Raw genomic sequence first — 15,108 nt, forward strand, 5'->3', positions numbered from 1 at the left:
GAAATTATGTCAGAGAGAAGTACCAGTGCTAGATTATGAAGGGTCTTATAGACCCAGAAAAGCCTTTGGAATATACTCTAAATGGCCTGAGAAGTCAGTGTAAGGATTTGAGACAGAGAGTAATGCAATCTGATTATACCTTAAAAGGACTGTTAACTACTAAATGGAGGAGACTGTAGGGAAGTTAAGAGTAGAAGCAAACATGAGAGACCTATACACTGGACCAAAACAAAAGATGATGAACACTAGGAATAGTGAGAAATTAAACAAAACACACATGTTATTTAAATAAAGTTGCTAGTCTTAAAGATGATAGTACGAATGGAATCCAAAGCTAACTGAGGCAGCTGCCTGGGTTCAGTACAGACTGCCTGGGTTCAAACAGGAACCAGCCACTACCTTGTACTAGGTACTTAATCCCTATGTGTCTCAGTTCTCTGTTGTGTAAAATGGGGTAAGAATCTGTGCCTCATGGTTGTTAAAAAGGCCACGTGAGTTAACACAGATAAAGGACTCCAAACAGAGCCTGGAACATGAGTGCATATAAGAATTAACTTAAAGTGGAGCATAGTGGCTGAAACAGTTAAGTCAATATATTTTAAGTGATGAAAAAAATGAGACAACATATATACACTTCAGAAAAGAAAAAAATGAATTGTAACACAAATACTCAATGGGAACCAGCATGACACCTGGGAGAACATACACTGAGACTACATGTAAGAATTCATTTGAAAATGGGCAAAACATGGGCTTCGAGCTATATTACAAAGCTGTAATCATCAAGACAGTATGGTACTGGCACAAAAACAGACGCTCAGATCAATGGAAAAGAATAGAGAACCCAGAAATGGACCCACAAATGTATGGCCAACTAATCTTTGACAAAGCAGGAAAGAATATCCAATGAAATAAAGACAGTCTCTTCAGCAAGTTGTGCTGGGAAAACTGCACAGCGACATGCAGAAGAATCAACCTGGACCACCCTCTTACACCATATACAAAAATAAACTCAAAATGGATGAAAGACCTCAATGTAAGACAGGAAACCATCAAAACCCTCCAGGAGAAAGCAGACAAAAACCTCTCTGACCTTGGCTGCAGCAACTTCTTACTCAACATGTCTCCGGAGGCAAGGGAAACAAATGCAAAAATGAACTATTGGGACCTTATCAAAATAAAAAGCTTCTGCACAGAGGAGGAAACAATCAGCAAAACTAAAAGGCAACTGATGGGGGTGCCTGGATGGCTGAGTCGGTTGAGCATGTGACTTCAGCTCAGGTCATGATCTCGCGGTTCTTGAGTTTGAGCCTCGCGTTGGGCTCTGTGCTGACAGCTCAGAGCCTGGAGCTTGCTTCTGAATCCGTGACTCCCTCTCTCTCTGCCCCTCTACTGCTCATACTCTGTCTCTCAAAAAATAAATACATGTTTAAAAAAATTAAAAAAAAAAAAGGCAACCGATGGAATGGGAGAAGATATTTACAAATGACATTATGAGATAAAGGGTTAGTATCCAAAATCTATAAAGAACTTAATCAAACTCAACACCCAAAAAACAAATAATCCAGTGAAAAAATGGGCAAAAGACATGAATAGACACTTCTCCAAAGAAGACTTCCAGATGGCCAACTGACACATGAAAAAATGCTCAACATCACTCATCATCAGGGAAATACAAATCAAAACCACAGCGAGATACCACCTCACACCTGTAAGAATGGCTAACATTTAACAACTCAGGCAACAACAGATGTTGGCGAGGATGTGGAGAAAGAGGATCTCTTTTGCACTGCTGGTGGGAATGCAAACTGGTGCAGCCACTCTGGAAAAGTGTAGAGGTTCGTCAAAAAATTAAAAATAGAACTACCCTACGACCCAACAATTGCACTACTAGGTATTTGTCTAAGGGATACAAGTGTGCTGTTTCAAAGGGGCCCATGCACCCCAATGTTTATAGCAGCACTATCAACAATAGCCAAGTATGGAAAGAACCCAAACGTTCATCAATGGATGAATGAATAAAGAAGATGTGGTGCGCGTGCGCGCGCACACACACACACACACACACACACACACACACACACACAAAATGGAGTATTACTCGGCAGTCAAAAAGAATGAAATCTTGCCATTTGCAACTACATAGATGGAACTAGAGGTATTATGCTAAGGAAATTTGTCAGAGAAAGAGAAATATCATATGAGGACTTTAAGATACAAAACAGATGAACATAAGGAAAGGGAAGCAAAAATAATATAAAAATGGAGGGGGACAAAACATAAAAGACTCTTAAATAGGGAGAACAGAGGGTTACTGGAAGGGTTGTGGGAGGGGGGGGATGGGCTAATTGGGTAAGGGGCATTAAGGAATCTACTCCTGAAATCATTGTTGCACTATATGCTAATTTGGATGTAAATTAAAAAAAAATAATAAAATAAAATAATATTTTTAATTAAAAAAAAAACTACTTATAATGGGTGACGTGACATAACACTATAAATTCTTAGAAGAAATAGACCTAGTCCATGTTCAGTTATTGTAAGACTAGCTATTTGTGTTAGGAGTATGTAATAGCAGAACATTCCTGAAGACATATATAGATACAAAATAGAAAGAAATACATGGTAGTATAGATATACCGAGTTAAGAAACAAATTATATCACTAAAAAAACATTGCCAAGTACCTCAATGAAGGAAAGAGGAGATTAAGTGTCAATGAACTAACAGAAGTAAACTAAAAACAAGGTAGAAAGATCACTGGGGAAAAAATTAAAAAATGAAAGAATTAAAATAAGAAAGATAAATCTCAGCTAATGGATCTTAAGACAGAATATATATTTAAAAGTGTTAATTAAGTACATAACTAGTGACATGTATAGAAGAGAATATAAGTAAAAGGAGGAAGCAGGAATCCAAAGTAGCACTCCCACCACAGCAGGGAGGGCTATAAGACAAAGAAAGAGTAAAAATAAAAACTGCTGTAATGTGACCCTCAAAAAAAGAGATAAATGAAAAGCTTTCTGGCAGATGCCATAAAGAGCAAAAAGGGCAATAAATTCTACTTTATGCCTTTAAGGGTTTTTTTTAAGCAATTGTTTAGAGTTAATGGGACAGATCCCAATATCACTCAACTTAAGGTATGCCCAAAACATCCATCAGTTTTACAGCCTTCGGCACAAACTAAAACTGATCACGAATCTAACATATTCAAAAACACCAACAGGGAAGAAGGGCCTTTTAATGACCACAGTGGAATCCCATGAGCAACATTTAACCAAGTAGAGAGCTACTTAATGTTTCAAAGATAATTGAACTGCAGGAGAGAATCTAGCTCCAAGGCAGTGCGACTCTAGAGCATACACTTTAGATAAATGTCAGTACACACAAATATTAATTACATGCTTGGTTTTTTTGTCCCTCTCCATTCCAGCATGATCTTTGAGAGCAAGAATCTCAAGCATTCTTTAAAATTAAGAGAAACATCTATATATCCAACAGGTCCTCAGTAAAGTCCAATAAATAACCTACTGTGGTGGGGGGTAGGAGTTCAAGTCTTTGAACCTTTTTCTAAGGCTAATTTTGAGCTTTATAAGAAAACACTATTTGCTCCCTCAAGCAGTGAACTCAAAATAACCAGAAAATAATTTTAAAACAAACTTACCCTCCAAGCAAGTCTGCAGTGTCACTTTGTTGATTCATATTGACAACCCTCAAATGGTGGCCTTTTAAAAAGAAAGGGCAAAAGGGTCACTCTGAAAATTTCAAGACTGATTATATCCAGTGTGATCCTTAAAGATGTGTGGACATGGGCACATTTCCTCTGCTCCTCTTATTTTAATTTCAGGAATTTTAACCATTCAAAATTTTCACCTAACCCAGAGAGATACACAAGAAGATTCACTGTGTATTATTGCTCTAGCATCAGATAACTGAAAACAACAAAAAAATCCTTCAATAAGTAAATGTCTATAAATTAGAATTAAATAAACATCCAATACGTAATATTATTTAACCATTAGGAGTAAAGCAGTTCTGTTTTTAAAGATATCCAATTTGCTTATAAACTAAATGCAATATATAAGAATGTGATCCCATTTGTTTCAACACAAACCCAAACTTAAATGTTTATATATTTGCAGACCATAGGTGAGAACTGGAAACAGTTGGGGCACCTGAGTGACTTAGTCAGTTGAGTGTCCAACTCTTGGTTTTGGCTCAGGTCATGATCTCATGGTTGTGGAATCAAGCCCCACATTGGGCTAGGCACTGACAGCATGGAGCCTGTTTGGGATTCTCTCCCTAGCTCTCTCTCTGCCCAACCCCAGCTCTTGCTTTCTATTTCCAGGTAAATAAATAAGCTTAAAAACAGATAAACAAATAAACTGAAAAAGATAATGCTAGGCTGTAACAGTAGTTATTTCCAAGGGAAAAAAATTACATTACTTCCAAGGAAAAAATTTCCAGTGGTTACTTCCAGGCAGCGGTGAGGTGGCACTTTTTAAACTCCAGTATTTTTTGGACATTTTATTTAAGAAAAAAAAAAGGCAGACAGTGTGAAATGTTTATTGTGTGGGGGCAGAATGTTTCTCCTCTAAGTTACCTGTAATGTGAGCCAAGTACTGGACAGTAGAGGTTTTGCCAGTCCCAGTCTCTCCCACCAGCAATACCGGTTCCCCTTTGCTAACACACACTGCAAGCTGTTCAATAAGAATGGAGGATGGCCTTGTGGGAGCAAAAGTGAACTTCTCCCTGGGAAGGGGAAAACAAGTAAGCAGTTAGAGAAACAGACTACAAGTTTCCTTCAGTGTAGGAACCAGATTTTCCGGACTCCACAAAAATGAGAAGAGAACTGACAATAGCTGTCTTGATGCTATAAACAGATATCCTTACAACCCAGGAATCGCAGAATTTATTCATTCATTCTACAAACATTGAGTATTTATACACCTAGTACTTTACTAGACTCTAGAGAATCAAAACACCCATAAGGTAAGACATTATCTGCACTAGCTATGTCATCTTCGGCAAATTACTTAGCCTCTCTTAGCCCTCATCTCCTCACCTATAAAATTTAGGTAAGAGTGACTATTTGTAGTGGGTTGAATAGCCTTCTCCCAAAATTCATGTCCACCCAGAAGGTGTGAATGTGACCTTATTGGAAAAGAGGGTCTTTGCAGCTATAACAAAGTTAAAATCCTATCATACTGGCTTTAAGGGTGAGCCTTAAATCCATTGACTAGTATCCTTACAAAAAGAGAGAATTAGAAACACAAACACACACAAGAAAGAAGATGATCTGACAATGAAGACGGAGATGGGAAGGATGCAGCTACAGGGGCAAGGAACACCAAAGACTGCTGGTAGCCATTAGAAGCCAGGAAGAGGCAAAAGCCTTCAGGGGAAGTATGGTCCTGCCAACATCTTGATTTCGGACTTCAAGCCTCCAGAACTGTGAGAGAATAAATGTCTGTTGTTTTAGGCCACCAAGTTATGGTAATTTGTTATGGCAGCTGTAAGACACTAATTATTAATTCATAAAATTATTTCCACCACTACACGAGAGAACATATGCAAAGCACTCAGCACAATGTTAGGAGTATAGTAAGTATTTAATGAATGGTAACTAGATCTCAGAATCATTCCAGCATTCAAGGAATTTACAGACTAACGTTAGGATCTAGCCTAACTTCCAAGGGAAGCTTACTCTGCTAAATACACTACAATGAATAAAATCAAAGATACATCTTTGCTAGTCCCAAATCCCTAACAACCCTCCTCACCTCCTTCACCTATTAACATCTAATTTCACAGAATATACTTTGGGAAAGTACTGCTTCTTACCATCCAGCACAGGGGAGAGATCACCATTCACACACGTTTTGCTTGGAGACAGGGGGCTAGATTAACCCTCCTATCATGTTCCTAACGTCCCACAGTCTCAGACTAGTTGAGAGCCTATTTACCTCTGTATGTGGACAGCCTCACTTTGTTTCCGAAGAAGCCGCACTCGACCCACTTGCACATCTAACTCATTGATCACAATTTCCGGTTTATAAAGTTGACAGAAAAATTCAGCCTGTGGGAGGGGAAAGAGTAAACTTCTGTATGATCTTTTAAAACAATTCTGTACACGCTTCAAACATTTCCTCATGCATGTCTGTTACTGTGCCCCTCTAATTAGCCCTTTACTAACAAGCATTTTCTACTTCCAAGACAGGTGAGTTAACTTTAATTATGTCTTTTTAAAAATTTTCTAAATTCTGTGGTTTTATTTGAAAACATTGATCATGAATGTTTCCCTGTAGTGGTAGTTTTTATTCATTCAAATAAGCCCATATCTGCCTATCTCTAAAGTGAACACATTAACATATTCCAATAGTGAATGAACAGAAAGTTCTACTCCTATAATTTATGAAAAAAATCAAAGTGATTTTTCTTCAGTTATGCTTTCCTCTGCTTTAGATTCTAACATAATGCAGGAAACAATGACTTGAATAAACCATAGTACATCTGACCACAGCCAAAACACAGAAAAGCTGTCAGAGAGGCTCCAGGGTCTCTACCCAAGAGCCATTCTTTCTTATCCTTGTTGCTAACTCTAAGAACCCAGATTTTGTTTAGATTTGGGTCAGGAATGGAAGGGGTAGCAAAGTATTCAGGGAAAGTAAATCTCTCTTCCACCAAAAGGGATAATGATCAATCTAAGCCAACTGAGGCAGCTTCATTTCTTTTATTATGTAAGCCCCTTTCAGTAGGTGTTCTGTCACCTGCAGCCAAAACCATCCCAACAGGTTCAGAATGCTAAGGAGCAGTTCCTGACATAAAGCTTTTTTGAGTCATCATTCATTTGAGAATGCCAGCCACCTACCACAAGACAGGCCTCAGACAGTTCTCTAGCTACCATCACCACTGCTAAAAAGCTCTCTCCTCCAAAAATACAATTTTTGAAATAAAGCAAGAATGGCAAAATATTAAAAATGTCATCAATGAACCTAGGTACTATTCTTTGTACTATTCTTTTCAACTTTTCTGATGTTAATAACGAAAAGGTGGAAAAAATCTAATTGTGCATAAAACTATAGACAAAGGTGTTAGTAAAACAATTCCAGTCCTGAGTCCACAATCTACAGAACACGCTCATTAAAACACCAGAGAAAATAAAGCATGCATGTGATATAAGGCACAATGCAGCTCACTTTAAAAATGTAGAACACATGACGGGCACCTGGGTGGCTCAGTCGGTTGAGCGTCTGACTTCGGCTCGGGTCATGATCTCACCATTCGTGAGTTCGAGCCCCGCATCGGGCTCTGTGCGGACACCTCAGAGCCTGGAGCCTGCTTCAGATTCTGTGTCTCCCTCTCTCTGCCCCTCCCCTACTTGTGCTCTGTCTTTCTCTGCCTCTCAAAAATAAAGAAACGTAATAAAAAAAATATTTAAAAAAAAAGAAGAATGTAGAACACATGGAGAATTACTTATTTAGAAGATAGTGAGAGCTTTATGTCCATGAAAGGGAGCAATGAAACTACCAACTTTCAGAGGAGGTAGTTATTGCAAAGGAGCTGTTCTAGGTAAGGACCAGAGACTAGCAAATAAACTAAATAACCCAGCTTCCTTTCAACAGAGAGGCAAAAATAATAGTACTACGTACCTTTTTCTTGGAAATGTTCAATTTGCTTCCAATGACTTCTGCCATTTTCAGTTTGCTTGTATGCTTAGAAAGCATTGCTGTGAAACAGTCCAGAGCCTATTAAAATAACCAAGGTCAATGCCGACTGACTTTTTAAAATACTGTATTAATAACAGAGTGCCACTATCCTGGCCACAAAAAGAACATAAAACCCAACAGGAACATTTCTGTAAGAGTAAGGAGAGTAGAAATAAAGTACCAGCTCTAGCGTCAAGGACCTTATCATAAGAGAGACAAGACACAAACAAATGTGAAGCCTTTGCTATCCAAATACTAGTTAATTGGGAAAAAATTTTAAAAGGCTCATTTTACAAATCTGACTCTACAGTGGAAGTAACTCCAAAAGATTAATTTCTAGCTGTAAAGGTAAATTCTTGGTGCACAATAAAAAAATCACACTGTCATTACCCTAATCCAGTACTCAATCTCAGCAACTTCTGATAGGCCAACCAGATATGTGCCTCCTGATGTAATGAAATATAAAGTACATATCACCACCAAAAAAAGAGTCTACCCAAAAAAAGTCTGAATTTGAGGGGCGCCTGGGTGGCTCAGTCGGTTGAACGTCCGACTTTGGTTCAGGTCATGATCTCACAGTTCATGGGTTCAAGCCCCACATCGGGCTCTGTGCTGACAGCTCAGAGCCTGAAGCCTGTTTCAGATTCTGTGTCTCCTTCTCTCTCTGTCCCTCCCCCACTCGCACTGTCTCTCTCTGTCTCAAAAATAAATAAACATTAACAAAATTTTTTTTAAAAAAGGTCTGAATTTGAATACATTGAGCATTTGTTAAATTTCCATTTACAGGAAAGATAAGAGATAAAATGACAACGGAAAGGATACCACGAGTGTGGCAAACAAAGAATACATTTGGTTCTGCCACCACCAAATGTTAAAATATCCATAAAATTTGGGGCGCTTGGGTGGTTCAGTTGGTTGAGCATCTGACTTCGGCTCAGGTCATGATCTCGCGGTTTGTGGGTTTGAGCCATGCATCAGGCTCTGCTGACAGCTCAGAGCCTGCAGCCTGCTTCAGATTCTATGTCTCCCCCTTCTCTGCCCCTCCCATGCTCATGCTCTGTCTCTCTCTGCCTCTCAATAATAAATAAATGTTAAAAAAAAATTTTTTTAAAGAGAGGGAACTTATCCAGTCCTTGTCCCTAGTATCTGGCACAGAGCTTCAAAAATCCTTGGAATTACCAAGAGTAAGAAGTGTTTTTTGTTATTTACTAGGGCCCCTTTGGATCATATTATTATGCTAATAAACAAGGTGACTCCTGATGGACCCTTAGGCAGTTTAAGGGAGGGGCTGGTCTGGCCAGAAAGACCCAGCACTTACTGGAGGGGTGGAGCTGAAAGTTCTACCCTCTGGAGTGGGAGGAGGGGCTAGAGATTGAGCTCCATCATATGGACAATGACAGAAGACCCCAATAAAAGCCTTGGGTGGCTCAGTTGGTTAAGCTTCCAAGTCTTGATTTCCGCTCAGGTCCTGATCTCATATTTCATGAGATAGAGCCCCGCACAGGGCTCTGAGCTGACAGCAGGGAGCCTGCTTGGGATTCTCTCTGTCCCTCCCCCACTCACGGTCTATCTCTCTGAATATAAATAATATTAAAACAACAACAACAACAACACTGGACATCCAAAGTTCAGAGAACCTCCTTGTTGGTGGACATACTGATGAACCAGGAAGGCAGCACACCCTGACTCCAAACGAACAGAAGCTCCTGTATAATCAGGATCCTTGAAACTTTGCCTTTTTTTGTCTCCTCCATCTGACTGTCTTTAAGTTATACCTTTTATAATAAAACTATTACGTATACTGTAAGTATAGTGCTTTCAATGAGTTCTGTGGGTTACTGATCACAATACGGTCGTGGAAACCCCTGAATTTATAGTTGGTAGGTCACAAGTGAGAGTAGCCACCAAGACTTGCAGCCTGAGTCTAAAGTGGGGGCAGTCTTCTAGAGGACTGCACCCTTGACCTGTAGGGTCTACACTAACTCAAGATAGTCAGTATCAGAACTGGATTGAATTACAGAACACCAGCTGGTGTCAGAGCAATGAAGAAGCAACAGGATAAAGCCAAAAGGTGGAACGTTCTGCAAAATGGGCCTGATCTCTTCAACAAGGTAATATCTCTTAGGGGCGCCTGGGTGGCTCAGTCAATTAAGTATCCAACTTCAGTTCAGGTCATGATCTCACAGTTTGTGGCTTCAAGCCCCATGCTGGGGTCTGTGCTGACAGCTCAGAGCCTGGAGCCTGTTTCGGATTCTGTGTCTCCCTCTCTCTCTGCCCCTCCCCACTCATGGTCTCTCTCAAAAACAAATAAACATTAAAAATAAAATTTAAAAAAAAAAAAAAAAACAAGATAGTATCTATAAAGAGGGGAACCCTGATAGTAAAAGCATTCTTAAGCTTATATGCACAGAAAAAAATCTGGGAGCGCCTAGCTGGCTTAGTCACTAATGCATGTGACTCGATATCCGGGTTGTGAGTTTGAGCCCCACATTAGATATAGAAATTACTTAAAAATAAAATCTTAAAAAAGAGGAAAAATATCTGGAAGGAGATACACCAAGGTGTTAAAAGTGCTGGAGTACCTCTGAATGAAAGAATATTTTTATCACTTTGCTTTCCTATATTTTCCCATTTTCAACAATACATATATACTGTTTCTATATTAATAAAATACTTGTATACAAATGTTCAGGGCAGCATTATTCAGGTAGCCAAAAGGTAAAGATAACCCACATATCCATTAACGAATAAATGGATAAACAAAATGTGATATATTGATACAGTAAAATGTTATTCACCCAAAAAAAAAGAATGAAGTATTAACTCATGCTACAACTTGGATTAACCGAGAAAATAAGCAGAGTCAAAGAAGCCAGATACAAAGAGTCATGTATCGTATGATTCCATTTATATGAAATGTCCAAATTTAGCTAATCTATAGACAGAAGGTAGATCAGTGGTTGCCAGGGGATATAGAGAGGGGAAAATGAGGATAATGGCTAATGGGTACATGATTTTCCTTTGGGGTGATGCAATTAGAGAGAGTTCTATAATTAGATAGTGGTGATGGTTCCATAATTCTGTGAATACAGTAAAAAACGCTGAGTTGCAAACTTTAATAAAAGAGTGGATTTTATTGTATGTGAATTATGCCTCAATAAAGTGGTTCTATGCAAACACACAGAATGACATTCTAAAACAGAGACTAAAGATAATAGGAATCCTATTAATGCCACAGTTTTATTTTAAAAATACAAAACAGGGGTGCCTGGGTGGCTCAGTTGGTTAAGTGTCCAACTTCGGCTCAGGTCATGATCTTGTGGTTCGTGGGTTCAAGCCCTGCATCGGGCTCTGTGCTGACAGTTCAGAGCCTGGGGCCTGCTTCGGATTCTGTGTCTCCCTCTCTCTCTGCCCCTCCCCCGCTCATGCTCTGTCTCTCTCTGTTTCTCAATAAATAAATGTTAAAAAAAAATTTTTTTTAAATAAAAAACAAAGTTTTTTCTTAGAAAAATGAGAAATTTAGGGGAATGAGAAGGCAAGTTCATGGGAGAGAAGATCGAAATTCAAGCAAGGACTGACACACAGCATTTCAGGTTCGGCTCCCCGTAAGTGTGAACTCCATATGTGGTTTCTTTCTACTCAAGCTAACTGCCAAACACAACAAGACACCGTAAACTCTCCTCAATCCTAGCTAACGGAAACCAGAACACTTTATAATCAAAAGTGGTTAGAGGAGCCAAGATGGTGAACAGCATGGAAGTTTTTTGTGTGTCTCGTGGCCATGAAATACAGCCAGACCAACACTAAACCATCCTACACACCTAGAAAACTGACTGGAGGATTAACAGAACAATCTGCACAACCTGAACCACAGAATTCAGCAGGTATGCGGCGCAGAGAAGTGAACCTGGGGAACGAGAAGGTGCAGGAAGGGAGGTGCTTTTGCGAGCAGAGTGAGGACGGAGACTGAGGAGGGGAGAATATGGGAAAAGCACCCCTCCCCAAAAGCAGCTGGAGAGAAAGTGTTAAATTGGAAACAGCTGCAGGGACTACACTCTAATCAAAAGTGGTCAGTGCTTTAAGAGCCCACAGATCTTCAGGCAGTATCACTTTTATTCCTAAACAGGCAGGAACAAATCTCTAAATCTAAAATATGGCAGAGTTGTAATTCAACAGGGTTTCACTCCCACATAACACATTTTTTCCCCAAGCCCCGCATACAAGGCTATACTTTGCAACCCCCACATAAATTTTTCTGAACAAAGTTAAAAGGTCCTACAGAGACTAGTGGAGGGATCAGACAAATAAAACTCTATCAGACAGACTATGAAATTATATCTAGGAATAAATATTGAACATTTTTTTCAGTAGGCACCACACCCAATGTGAGGCTCAAAACCACTACCCCAAGATCAAGATGCTATACTGGGCCAGCCAGGGACCCTTAAATACTAAACATTTTAGAAACGCTACATTTTACAACACTCTTATCACCTGGGAGATTTTGTTTTTATTTATCTTTAATTTCAGTGTCTGTTTTACTCTATCCAAACTACACTTGTTATTAGTAGTAACCTGTTTCAAAACCAAACATTTATTATGCACAATTAGTTTTAAGACATTAGTTCGGTTTTAACTAGCTAGGAATAATAAACACAAAAGAAAAATCCTGATAGCAGCCAAGAGACAGAAAATAAAAATGAAAATCAATAGCCTTATAGAGTACAGAGAAAACAAACAGGAAGATTCTGAAGATTCTCTTACCTCTTGAAAAATATTTAAGGATGCTGATGAAGACAGACTGTCAAAGCTATGAACGATCCTATTACACCAATTCAGTAGATCCCTTTAAAAAAAAAAAAAAAAAAAAGCCAGGAAATAAAAGACCATAGGTCATAGACAACAAAGACATCAGCGTTAAATTCAATCCACTTAAGTCTGGAGACACCAGACAATGAAGTCTCACTGTAACTCTGACATTGTGAAAATAAACAGAGCAGTGGAAAGAATAAGTGAGGGGGTCCCACTCCCTACCCCTACCAGGAAGTGATCTATCATTCATTTTACCCCAATCCATGCCAAACAAGGTTGAGGGGTGGCCAATAAGTTCTCAGAGCAAACTGAGGGGAACTGTCCATTCCTAATGCTCACTTCTCAAAGGGCAAGTCAACCATCAAGAAAAGAAAGCAAAGGCCCAGAACCCATACATATAAGCAAAATCCAAGTCTTATTTATGACCCCAAATGTAACAACAACAAAAAAAACTAGTGAAAGAATTATGTCAGTAACTAGTCCCAACCTTCTAAAGTTATTTTTTGGGGGTGCCTGGGTGGTTCAGTCAGTTAAGCATGCGACTCACAGTTTGTGAGATCAAGCCGTGCATCAGGCTCCATGCTGATTGCGCAGGGCCTGCTTGGAATTCTTCTCCCTTTCTCTGCACCCCCCAACTAAATACAGATTTTTCTTTAAATAAAGTTATTATTTTTTCTTTTAAATTTTTTTTTAAGTAGGCTCCATGCCCAATATGGGACTTGAACTCATGACTCTGAGTTTAAGAGTCCCATGCTCTTAAACTGAGCCAGCCAGGTGCCCCCAAAGTTACTTTTTAAAGCTAAAATAACATTACCTATAATAAGCCTTCTCAATGATTAACTATAAGATCTGAAAACAGGATCGTACACCATGAAGCAGTTCTAATTTCAGGTCTAATTTCAGGTCTAATTTCAAAACCTGACCCCTCATAGCCATTTAGTGCTAGCTGCTAAGAACTTTAAAGGGAAGGAATTTTTACAATATCAACTCAAGAGGTGCCTGGGAGGCTCAGTTGGTTGAGGACCCAACTTTGGCTCAGGTCATGATCTCATGGCTTGTGAGTTACAGCCCCGCATCAGGATCTGGGCAGACAGCTCGGTGCCTGGAGCCTGCTTCAGATTCTATGTCCCCCTCTCTGCTTGCCCCTCCCCCATTTGCGCTCTTGAGCGCACTCCCTCTCTCAAAAATAAATAATCATTAAAAATCAATCAATCAATCAATCAATAAAACATCAACTCAAGAGGCACCTGGCTGGCTCAGTCAGTGGAGTATGGGACTCCTGACCTTGGGGTCAGGGGTTCAAGCCACACATTGGGCATGGAGCCTACTTACAAGATGAATAAATAGAATATCAACCTGAGTTGTCTGGGTGGCTCAGTCAGTGGGGTGTCTGACTCTTGATTTTGGCACAGGTCATGATCCCAGGGTTGTGGGATCGAGCCCCATGTCGGGCTCCACACTGAGCATGGAGCCTGCTTAGGAATCTCTCTCTCTCTCCCTCTGCCCCTCTCCCCTACTCTCTCTCACTCTAAAATTTAAAAATATATATACGTATACACTCAAGGTTTAATCCAGTACCTTAGAGACAACTCTCTTCCCTCAAGGCTTAGTCCTTTGTTTTCTCTTCTGGCTTCTGAAACTTCCTCAGGTGCCTGTTCACATGTAACAGAACTATCATTCTGAGAGTGATGTTTCTCTCCAGTAATTTGGATGTAAATGTCAAGCAAGTGATCAGTTACTGCCAAGAGGCTGGGATATCTGTTCTGAAGAACCTGACAGAGGGAGGAAAAAAAGCAAAGAAAATTTAGCAGCAGACACAGTGATTTTTAAAAGCACATGTGAACTCCTGCTGATATTAGTCAACCAAAAAATGAATTTCCCTCTAAAATTTGTACCAAGTACAGTTGTCCCCCCCCATCCACAGGGGATACGTCCCAAGACCCCCAGTGGATACGTGAAACTGCAGTTAGTATGAAACCCTATAAATACTATGTTTTTTTCCAAAACAGACATTCCTATGATAAAGTTTAATTTATAAATTAAGCATAGTAAGAAGTTAACAATAATTAATAATAAAATAGAATTATAACAATATGCTGTAATAAACATTATATGAATGTGGTCTCTCAGTATATCTTGTACTGGGGCACCTGGGTGGCTCAGTTGGTTAAGTGTCTGACTTCAGCTCAGGTCATGATCTCACAGTTTGTGAGTTCCAGCCCCGCGTCAGGCTCTGAGCTGTCAGAACAGAGCCTGCTTCCAATTCTGTGTCTCCTTCTCTCTGCCCCTTCCCCACTCACGCTCTGTCTCTCTCTCAAAAATAAAAACATTAAAAATTAAAAAAAAAAGAAATTTATTCAATATATTTTGTACTATGATAACGTAAAGTGATAAAATGCCTACATGAGATAAAGTGAGATGAATGACACAGGCATTGTGACATACTGTCAGGCTATTTCTGGCCTTCTGACAACATCAGAAGGAGGACCATCTAGACTGAGGTTGACCATGGGTAGCTGAAAGAACAAAAAGTGACAGGGATAAGGGGGAACTACTGTGTAAGAACTTATGCCAATACCCACACCCCT

General features: G+C 39.5%; 1 protein-coding gene across 1 annotated transcript in view; it reads right to left on the reverse strand.

The window, feature by feature from the left end:
- MDN1 (midasin AAA ATPase 1) overlaps positions 1-15,108 on the reverse strand; it is a 173,798-nt gene that overhangs the window by 129,484 nt on the left and 29,206 nt on the right. Inside the window, exons 10-15 of the mRNA XM_042939361.1 lie at positions 14,099-14,292; positions 12,473-12,554; positions 7,652-7,747; positions 5,966-6,078; positions 4,603-4,751; positions 3,664-3,724 (exon numbers count right to left, since the gene is read on the reverse strand). Of these exons, the coding sequence (XP_042795295.1) occupies positions 3,664-3,724; positions 4,603-4,751; positions 5,966-6,078; positions 7,652-7,747; positions 12,473-12,554; positions 14,099-14,292 (695 nt within the window). The remainder of the gene's footprint in view (positions 1-3,663; positions 3,725-4,602; positions 4,752-5,965; positions 6,079-7,651; positions 7,748-12,472; positions 12,555-14,098; positions 14,293-15,108) is intronic.

This window comes from Panthera leo, chromosome B2 (genome assembly GCF_018350215.1).
Source record: "Panthera leo isolate Ple1 chromosome B2, P.leo_Ple1_pat1.1, whole genome shotgun sequence".
Lineage (NCBI taxonomy): Eukaryota > Metazoa > Chordata > Mammalia > Carnivora > Felidae > Panthera > Panthera leo.